The 10,528-nt window shown below is 47.2% G+C and overlaps 1 protein-coding gene across 1 annotated transcript in view; it reads right to left on the reverse strand.

Moving 5' to 3' along the window:
• The window catches only part of GNA14 (G protein subunit alpha 14), a 198,693-nt gene extending 190,363 nt beyond the window's left edge, over positions 1–8,330 (reverse strand). Inside the window, exon 1 of the mRNA XM_068974179.1 lies at positions 7,743–8,330. Coding sequence (XP_068830280.1) covers positions 7,743–7,866 — 124 coding nt within the window. The 5' untranslated portion in view covers positions 7,867–8,330. The remainder of the gene's footprint in view (positions 1–7,742) is intronic.
• Between the last annotated feature and the right edge of the window lie 2,198 nt (positions 8,331–10,528).

Raw genomic sequence — 10,528 nt, forward strand, 5'->3', positions numbered from 1 at the left:
TTGGTATAAAAGTTTCTAGATGCTTATTCTTGATTTCTGTATTTGTCTTATACGCACAGTGGCCCAGGACCCATGACTGCTTTTTGAGTGGCACTGACTTAGACAACCAGGATTTAGACTACAAGGAACATTAGATGATGATTCTATAAATGATTTATCACCTTCATTTATCTGATTTTGTTTAGGAATACAATTAGCTTGTATTTTCCACTTACATAGTAGCTAAGCAACAGACAAACATTCTGGAGATGAGTTACACAAAATGTCAAAATGAAGGTGTCATTCATGGCAGGTTCGAGAAAGCAGTGGCATAGTTCCTCTTTGGGTCTTGGACAACTAACTGACCATACAAAAGATACCTTTCAGACAAAATAATAGAAGATAAATGTTCTCTTTTTCTCTCATTTACGACCAAGTACAAAATACCAGAATATATCAGTTACTTGGGGGGGGAAAAAAAAAAAAACAAAAAACTTGACAACCAGGAAGATACAGCTAATGTTCCATTTTCCTCTATCCATATCAGTGTCCAGCTCTTTGTGACCCTGTGGACTGTAGCCTACCAGGCTCCTCTGTCCATGGGATTTTCCAGGCAAGGGTACTGGAGTGGGTTGCCATTCCCTTCTCCATAGGATCTTCCCAGCCAAGGGGTCAAACCCAGGTCTCCTGTATTCCAGGCACTTTACCATCTGAACCACCAGGGAAGCCCCCAATGTTCCATAGAGGTTGAATTTTCAAAGAGCAGACTGATATTTGGTGGCTTGTACTAAAATAGGCTTTCCCTGCACCACTTAGTCCATAATAGAAAGATAATTACTTAATGATAATAGGCCATAAAACCATTACAATTTATATGAGCACAACTTTAGGAGTTCTACATCAAAGTTCAAGGGCTCACGCAAATCCACACACTGTTGCTTTTGTAAGGACTCTTGCCGAGGTAAGATGTAGGTACATGCGTGCCTGCTTCTCCTCTTTGCCCAGCAACCTGACACCTGGGGACAAAGACTAAACAATTCCTACAGGTTACCCAGTTCACATCCTGAAGACCCTTCATCAAGTTGGTGAGACAGACTACTTTAACATCAAGAAATAGAGCATCCTCTAGGCAGGTTGATCCCAGGGGCCTCCCAAATGTCCACTGAAAGAGAAGGTACCTGCTTTAGAGCCCAGAGTGGCAATCAGAGGCTGGTCCATCCTGAGGTCCAGACCAAGGTTATAAGACACGTTCTCCAACTTATGTGCATCAGGATCACCAGGAGATCCTATTAACATACAGCTTGCTGGCCCTACTCTAGAATTTGTTTCAGAAGGCCATGCTGAGGACTGAGAGTTTACATTTCCATTTCCAACAAGTTCCCAGAGGTGCTGACACTGCTGGTCCTGGGAGCACACTTTGAAAACCACTGGTATAAACCATCTGATGCCAGAAATGGAAAGACCTCAGAGAGTCCCTTGGACAGCAAGGAGATCAAACCAGTCAATTATAAAGGAAATCTACCATGAATATTCATTGGAAGGACTGATGCTGAAGCGAAAGTACTTTGGCGACCTGATGCGAACAGCCAACTCATTAGAAATTTCTAATGAGCTGGGAAAGATTGAAGGCAGGAGGAGAAGGGGATGACAGAGGATGAGATGGTTGGATGGCATCACCGACTCAATGGATATGCGTTTGAGCAAACTCCGAGAGATGGGGAAGGACATGGAAGCCTGGTGTGTTGCAGTCCATGGGGTCACAAAGAGTCAGACACGACTGAGCAACTGAACAACAACAATAGAAGTCACCTGATCCCAAACTTTCATTTTACAGGTGAGGATCCTGGGGTTCAAAAGGGAATGTCTTGCTCATGGTCATATGTTTACTACTCAGAGGCTACCTCCATCAAAACAACAACAAAACAACAACCCCTCAGGTTTCCAGAGCCCTAACATGCTGCTTACTTCACGATGCTACGTTATGACTACAAGGCAGGTCCATGTTCTCTGAGAAGAGACACCAGTGGGGATTTCATGTCAGACTGTCCTATCTGCATGCCCTTCTGGAAAAAACACTCTGCTTTTATCAGTGACCTTGTAACCGAGCCCAGTTACACAGTTGTAACTGAGCCCCGACAGAGGGTTGGCAGGACAATGGGGACTATTTACTGCTTAGATTTCATTGTTTATTTTTATAATTATTATTTTGTACTTTTTTACTTCACTGCACAGCATGTAGGAGCTTCGTTCCCTGACAAAGGATTGAACCTGCAACCCCTGCATTACAAGCATGGTCTTAACCACTAGATTACCTAGATTTTAAACTCACAAAGGCTGGCTCCAGAGAGCATGTTCTCACCACTACCCCATCCTACCTCTACCCAAGCTCCCTGTGCATATGTGTGCATGCTAAGTTGCTCCTCCCTGTGTGACCCCATGGATTGTAGCCCACCTGGCTCCTCTGTCCATGGGATTCTTCAGGAAAAAACACTGGAGATGGTGGCCATGCTCTCCTCCAGGGGATCTTCCTGAACCAGGGATCGAATCCGTGGGCAAAATCAGATGGCCTGAGGTTTTGCAAAGTGACAGAAAGTTGCAAGAGATGATCACAGATGATTTGCGGCACTCACGTGGAGGCAGGCATCCAGGGCAGCGTCAGTGACTCTCAGCTCTCTGGGTGGTAAGTTTCCGGCTGTGCTTTTGGCAGCCTGGTCTGATTCCAGTGTCTAGACTCCCTCGGATCCTGCCCTTTCACTTAGCCTGCTTTTCAATTCCCATCAATTTTACGAGCTTCCTGTTTCCCCTCCAATAAATTATTCTTAAGTGAAATTATTCTTCTGCAACCAGGAACCCTAGCCAACATGATAAGTCATTAATTTACCCATTAGCAGAGAACCAACTATGGTAATGAAAGTTGGGGTTCCACACAGAGTCCTTCAGAGCACTAGCCCTCCTCTAGCACGCTGGGATTTCGGCTGGTGTGCTTCTAATTCCTTAAACTGCCTGCAGCAGCGGCGGCTGCTGGCCTTATAGGACACCCGCTTCAGGCCATGTGCGTTCAGATGAAGCTGTGTCTGTGCTATGGATCTCCCAGACTAAACTGACTGATCCAGGTTCACACCCTCACTCACATGGGGCCGCAGGCTCAACGACAGGGACAAGAAAGGCCCAGAGGGTTCTAGAGCTTGGAAGGGAGCTGAGCCAAGTCACGTTAGTGATTGGGCCCTGGGAATGCCGTGGCATCTGCTTTCCTGGTTTTTTCTATTTGATTCTTTTCATTTCATTAGATGCCCTGGTAAGAATCCTTCCAATAAAGTCCTCTTTTTGTGTGAATTTCAATCTGTCTTTAGTAACACAATAGCTTTGCTGTAAGAATCCTTCCAATCAAGTCCTCTTTTTGTGTGAATTTCAATCTGTCTTAAGTAACACAATAGCTTTGCTACACTGACTTGCTGTACACTCCTCTCTGTCGTCTCAGTCCAGCCACCTCCCTCCCTGCCACCCCACACAAGGGAGCTCTTACAAGGAAACTTTTCTCTTGTGATTCAGGTATCATAGAAAAAGAGAAAACAAAAGGCAATACAGACTAGAAGTTTTTTAAAAATGAAAAAAAACACCCTTTGAGGACTAAGACTTTTTTACATTGTTTTTCATCTAACTTTACTATTAGATTTTTCCCTTTCATATCTACTCATAGCATTGCAACCTTAAAACTTTCATCTTCTAACTCAGAGCTTTAAAAATGTGGTTTTTCAGATACTTCCATACTGGCGACTGATTTGAATTAGGGGAGTTGATATCTTTGTTTCAAGTGTTTAATTATCTTCAGGGAAAAAAAAATGTACAGTTTTCCACTGAAAATGATCAAGACCCAGCAGTGAAATGACTGATTTCCGGACTGAGAAGAGGGGTACAAGATGAATCTGGAGCATGTAGTCATGCCAGAAAGTAAGGAAATGCTCCAAAAACTGATGGAGGTGTCATAAGGGAACTAGTGTGCAAATTGGGTACAATTTGAGTACCAAAATGATTCAGTAATGAAATAAAAACCACTGGTATAACTCTCTCACACACAAACACACACACACACACAATCCTAGCTATATGTGAGTTTATATAGATAATAAATAAACCAAAAAAGGGGCAGAGGAAGGCTCTTACAGCAGAATGTCTGGTGCCAACTGGTCACTGGAGAGAAGCTGGAGCTGGAAAATAATTTTCTAGCCATTAAACCTAAATAGACTTGCAGCCCAGGAACATGACAAATAGCTCTGAAATGGAATTTTGTTATAACCAATGCAGCAAAACTTTAGGGGACTCAGATTTTTCAACTCATTAGTGTAAGAACAGTAAGACATTTAAAAGTCAGCTTAAGGCTCAGAAAATAATAAGGGGAACTCCAAGCAAAACATTTTTGTTAAAGTACAACCAGGACAACTTAGACAAACTGCTAGCAACCTACAACTGGTCAACTAAAATGAAAATAACACCTCACCGGTGGCTAAAAATGTTACAAAATGGAGTGATGCTAGTTGACACTTACCAGCTAACAGAGCCAAGTTAGTCTGCAGTTAAGAAAGGGTAGAACCAGAGTTTGAACTCAGGCAGTCAGAGCTAAGAACCTACATGTTTAATCCCTATACCAGCATAAGTTAAATACCAATTCCCCGGTATACATTCCAATTCCAACATGAGGTCTGCATCCAAAATCAAGACATCAGAGTTGCTAGAGACATTCAAACTGATTAACAAGCAGCACTTTTCCAAGCCTCATTTGATACCAAAAATTAATGAAAATAACCCTTCTCCCCATTTCATTGCTATTGTCCAGACACTTTCTTCCTACACTGAGTGACGTTCATCAAGGTTCTTATCAGAACTCTTGTACCACGTTTATCTGAGGAACTGATGGGGAATTTCTTTCTACTAATTTTAGCCATCTCCTTTATTTCTCCCCTATCTCCTTCCACAAGAAAGTACCACGCTGACACCTTGCAAATAGCAGCCCCAAATGGACAGCAAGTTTTATCTTTCCCTGTGGACACTGACCATGCTTTTATTAAGCACAAACAGGATATGGCCCCACTGAATGTATTTTGGAAATGTCCTTAAATCACTTTGTTGCAACAGCATGCTTCCTTGTCAAAGAGCTGGCGGCCTTTTGGCTCATTCCACCCTCCACATGGGATCCTCAACTTCTATTTGCAAAACAGTTTTCACCTGAGGTACTCAGGCAGCGGCTCATCTAATGCACCCATTATAGCAGATCAGGTGATTTTCATTTTCATTCAAACTGCAAGACTTTAGACAAAAAAAGGATTCTTCGATTTCTGTGTTTTTGGCATCATGGCCTCCTTCTCTTCTGTCTTAAGAAATGCAAATATGCCCTGCTCCCTTATAGAGCAAACTAGACCAGAGGTTTCAAAGTCCATCCTTAGGGTTTTGGATAGTTCCATGTGGTATAGCAACTTTGTAACAAGTTCTGGATAATTAGCACTGAGATGGTGTGTTAGTCACAGCTGAGGATGATTAACAAGGGGCTCCTGGGAGGTCAGACAGTGCTGAAAGGGGCAATAAGAGGGTTGGGGCAATAAGAGGGTTAGGGCAAGGGCCTGGTGGGTACAAAAACAGATTCTAGTCACCTGGATTAAGTATAACTTCCAGGGAAAACATACCTACACACATCCCTACCCTAGTTTGATTGTAAGTGAATGCAAGCATTTTACCCCTAAACAGTCTTATCACCAATACATGTAATATAGTCAGCTTCCTGCTTAATTTTCATTTGTCAAGCTCCTGGTATATTTCAGGCACTGAATTTTACACGCTGACACAGATCATAAAGTGTTTCACAAGGAAAGAGGACTGTCTGTCCTTAAAAAGAAAAAGTATGCAGTTAAAGGGCTTCCCAGGTGGCTCAGTGGTTAAGAATCTGCCTGCAATGCAGGAGACACAAGTTCAATCCCTTGGTTGGAAAGATACCCTGGAGAAGGAAATGGCAACCCATTCCAGTATTCTTACCTGGGAAATTCCATGGACAGAGTCTGGTGGCCTACAGTCCAAGAGGTAGGAAAGACTGGGGCTAAACAATAACAACAATGCAGCTAAAGCCAGGCCCGCCCCTAATCTTCATGGAGCCTCGGACAGGAGGACACTGGGGGCCCACATAATTACTTTTCAGTGCTATCCACCAACAGACGGTCACACAATCCTCCTTCCTTGGCAAATGTAGCTTTATAACAACCTGGAAGGCCAAGTACAATTAGAATTCTCAGACCCCTCAGAGTTCTGGGTCAGGCATGAAAGGGCAGCCCAGGCCAGTGAACAGAATCCTTTCCCTTCCCCACCTAGGCTCCATCTCCTCCCAGAGTGGCCTCTTAGGCCCACCTGCAGACCTGAGCCCACACTTCCAGCACAGCTGCCTGGTTAGGCACTCTTCAGGGGTGGAGCCTGCCCCACCCCAAAGTGCACAGAGCAGGCTTGGGCCTTTAGGCAGGGAATTCAGTGAGGGTCTGGGGTGCGATGGGCAGTGTGGACTCTGGGTGGGCACCCCCATCCACCTGCAGACAGACTCCTCCTCCAGTGAGGAGGGGCACAGCCTGAGGAAGACCAGACACCCCACCCCCACCCCCGAAACCCAAAGAATAATTACACAGGGGTTCCATTGTCCAGGTCTGAAGACAATACTGAAGAAAAACTTTCTCTTTTTTTCTAACTAGATGCACTTTTCTTTCCTTGAAAAGATTAAAAATTCTGATATAAGCAAGGATTCCTGTCCAGAACAGATGAAAGAAAAAAGTTGAAATATTTGCAGCTATCTAGAAAAATCTGACAGCTGCTACTCTGATATGAAAAGAAGGAAAAGGTAAATATTCCTTAACAGCAAACAGGGTTCTAGAAAGTCACAAGAGAAGGAATCCTGCCCTAAGGCGTACACTGGGCAAACTTTTAACATTCTCTTTCCGTTTTTTGAAAGTGAGCGTCCTACCTAGATCTGTGCAGACGCCCAAAGAACTAGCCAGAGCAGCTGGGCAACCGCAGTCCCAGCCCTAGGAACGAACACACGGTGAGCTGAGCTGAGCAAGGGAGGTTTGGGCCTTTACGCAAACAGGCCTGCCTAAAGGGAGCTCAGGGAGGCAGGCGGAGGCCGTCACAGCGGGGAGAGAGGTTAAGGCTTGGGCTGCACCCCCACGACAGACCCGGTATCTGCTTTGCCTTTTCTCAGTCAGGGCAAGTTCGTCAATTTTGCGTCCTAATTTTAATTCTCTAAAATGAGGATATCACTTGTCCTCATCCCTGGGCGGCAATGCGCAGTTCCACACTTCGTTAGCGCTCAGTCAACCTACTTAGACTCGAGAGTGCAGGGGCCAGGATGAACCCAAAATGTAGATTAAACAGCTCCCCTCCACCAACACCCAACATCCAAGATACGTCCTGCAGAGGCGGTGCGCGCTGGGGATGGAGGGGTGAGGTGGATGAGGCTTTAGGGAGAGAAGCAAACAACGGAGAAAGCAGAGGTCAAATGTTACCTCTCAGCTCTGTTTGGGGTCAGGAAGGGGGTGCCTTCCAATGTCGCCCAGCTGGAGGTGCAAAGGACTGCCGCCTAAGGGCCCAACTTGCTGTCATCCGCGAGCGCCTGGGAGGAGGAGGAAGCCGCGCAGCAGCATACCGCTCGGCTCCAGGTCCTCCAGCCAGGGATCCGGGCGAGGGAAGCGGCCGGGAGCGAAATGCCCGGAGCTCAGGGGTGGGAGACGCTCACTCACCCAGCAGCAGCAACTTGAGCTCGCGGCGCGCGTCCTTTTTGTCCCGGCGAAGCTGCCGCTCGATCTCGGCGCTGATGCGCTGCGACTCCTTCTCCTCCGCTGACAGGCAGCAGCAGCCGGCCATGGTACGCGCAGCCCCCGACAGGCCACGAAGTCTCGAGCGCCCGGACGCTCCGCCGGCCGATCCGCGACGGCACCGGAGTTCGGAGGGAAAAGACCAGGGTCGACTCGAGTTACGGAGTAAGAGGCCGGGACCGCCTGGGTTCAATCCCCCCTGGAAGGGAGTCTCTGGGGCAGGAGCGAATCCGGAGCTCTGGGAACGCTCAAGTGCACCGCAGATCCCGACTCACCCAGCCCCACGCCGAGGTAGGTGGAAGGCGAGCCGAGGGAGAGAGTGTTGCCGGCCCCCGAAAACCAGCACGCCCCTTGGCACAGGAGCTCGACAGTCTGGGAGCGCAGACCGCTCGCGAAAAGTTGGGGCGTCGGGGAGCGGGATCTCCTGGACTCGGGGATGTCCCAGGCAGGCGGCAGGCAAGGCGTGGGTTGGAGACAGAGGTCCCAGCTGGCCCTCTCCTGCAAAGTTCTGAAAACCTCAGCAGTGACCGCAGCCTGAGACAGACTGGAAAATTTCCCGGAGGCGCTTGTGGCTCGTAGTGGCCGAAGGAGGCGGAGCCTCTCGAACCCGCAGCTCCGGCGTCGGCTGGAGCTGGCCTTCGCTGCTCGCCAAGTCGATGGCGCCCGGGGGCAAGAAGGGGGAGTAGGGAGCTGGGGAGCGGAGCCCGGGCGTCTCGAGTCTCGGGGAGCAGCCCCCACACCCTTTGGGCGTGGTGTCCCGGCGCGGGGAAGGCCGAGGCTGCGGTAACCAGCGTGCCCTGATCTCCAGGCTCCGCTCCCTGTCCGGATCCAGGTTCCGACAGGTGAGTGAGGTTTGCCAACTCCAAGCCTCAACTCCTCCCAGCTGCAAAAGGACCGAGCGCGCCAGGGGCGAGGTTGAGTTCCGCCCAGTTGAAACTGAGACTTTCACAACCAGCCTCAGCACCACGCACCCCGCGGTTTCCTAGACGGGATCTCTAGGCTTCCCAGACGCCCCAGCCCAGCGCGGGCTCGGCCAGAACCCTGTGTGAGCCTTGGCTGGGCCTGAGCCGGCTGGCGCTGCTCTCAGAGAAGCCGCTGCCCGCGGGTTCTGTTCAATAGGAGAAGTGCGAAAGCGGGGGTAAATATCCTCCCGGCCCCTTCCTAATGCCGCCGGGGATGGGGGAATGGAAAACGGCTGGCTGCTTTGCATTTTATGATGGGAAAGACTCCTTCTTTGGAGAAGAACCCGTTTGCAGCAAGTTCCCTGCCCCAGCCCTGAAGCCTGACGGCCGCCTGACTCCTGGAACGTCGGGATCACATTTGAGCTGCACTAGCTAAGCTAAATCACTTCAGTCGTGTCCGACTCTGTGCGACCCCATAAGACGGCAGCCCACCAGGCTCCCCCGTCCCTGGGATTCTCAAAACCTTAAACATTAAAAGGCATCTCTTTGTACCCAAGTGGAATGATAGAATGCGTATTACAACTGATTTTTGTCTTTTGTGTGCATTTTGAAGCAGAAGGCAAAAAGGTTGACGGGGAAAGCAGAAAAGGGAAGGTGGGAGGAGGGGAGCCTATTGTCCATAGCAATGACATTTTTTCCCCCTTCTCTTCAAGTCAGCATGTGCCATGTAAACACTTTTTGGAGTTAGGCAATTAGTTAATGCTTCCTCTATTAAGAGCAAGCCTGATCACCTTTCCTAGGAGTAGCATAAAGTGAAAGTCGCTCAGTTGTGTCCGACTCTTCGCAACCCCAGAATTCTCCAGGGCAGAATACTGGAGTGAATAGCTCTTCCCTTTTTCAGGGGATCTTCCCAAGCCAGGGATCGAACCCAGGTCTCCTGCATTGCAAGCGGATTCTTTACCAGCTGAGCCCCAAGGGAAACTCAGTCAGTTCAAACTGAGGAACATATTGAGTGGAGAGAGTGGTATATGTCATTATATAAAGAACTTGACATTAGGATACTATCTGGCTGCAAAGGTCTTATTATTTACAGTTTAGGGAATGTAGAGGAATCAGGCATTTAAAATGGGTGTGCCTACATTATTTTTTTTTAATATTTATTTATTAGGCTACGTTGGGTCTTAGTTGCTGCAGGCAGGATCTTTGCGTTGTGGGGAATCTTTCCTTTCCTGCAGACTTTGTAGTTGTGACCTGCGGGCAAATGTGCATACATTCTTAAATGCATAACTATTTTAGTTACCTTGCAGGCATAAATTGACAGTAATAGTGACCCCTACAGGAAAGCTGCTGGACATTTCTTACTTGATCATTATCCATTTATTCATACATTTCTCTCTTAGCTCTTACAGATGCATTTACAATTTAAGGATAAGACCCCTTAGCTTCTCAAATGAATAATGGCATCATAATTATTAGTGTTTTTTCAATGATGAAAATTAGGGAAATTTTGAACTCCCAAGTTAACGAGAATAACTGATCTGTTAGATCTAAAGTTGCTAAGATTTCAAGAAAGACATGAAGCTTATTGCTTATGGCAAATCTGCAAAACTTTCCTGAGCTAACCAACTTGGCAGTGTTTATCAGAAGGCTTAACTTGTCTATCACCTTTAACCAAACTAGTAATTCCCCCCTTAAGAAATAATAAGACAAGCCAAAGGTTTTATTTTTAATAACGACAATAATGCAAAAACAATCTAGATGCCCAACAAGAGTGAGAATAGGTCAATCAATTATAGTACATATATACAA

The sequence above is a fragment of the Capricornis sumatraensis genome, chromosome 6, assembly GCF_032405125.1.
Source record: "Capricornis sumatraensis isolate serow.1 chromosome 6, serow.2, whole genome shotgun sequence".
Classification (NCBI taxonomy): domain Eukaryota; kingdom Metazoa; phylum Chordata; class Mammalia; order Artiodactyla; family Bovidae; genus Capricornis; species Capricornis sumatraensis.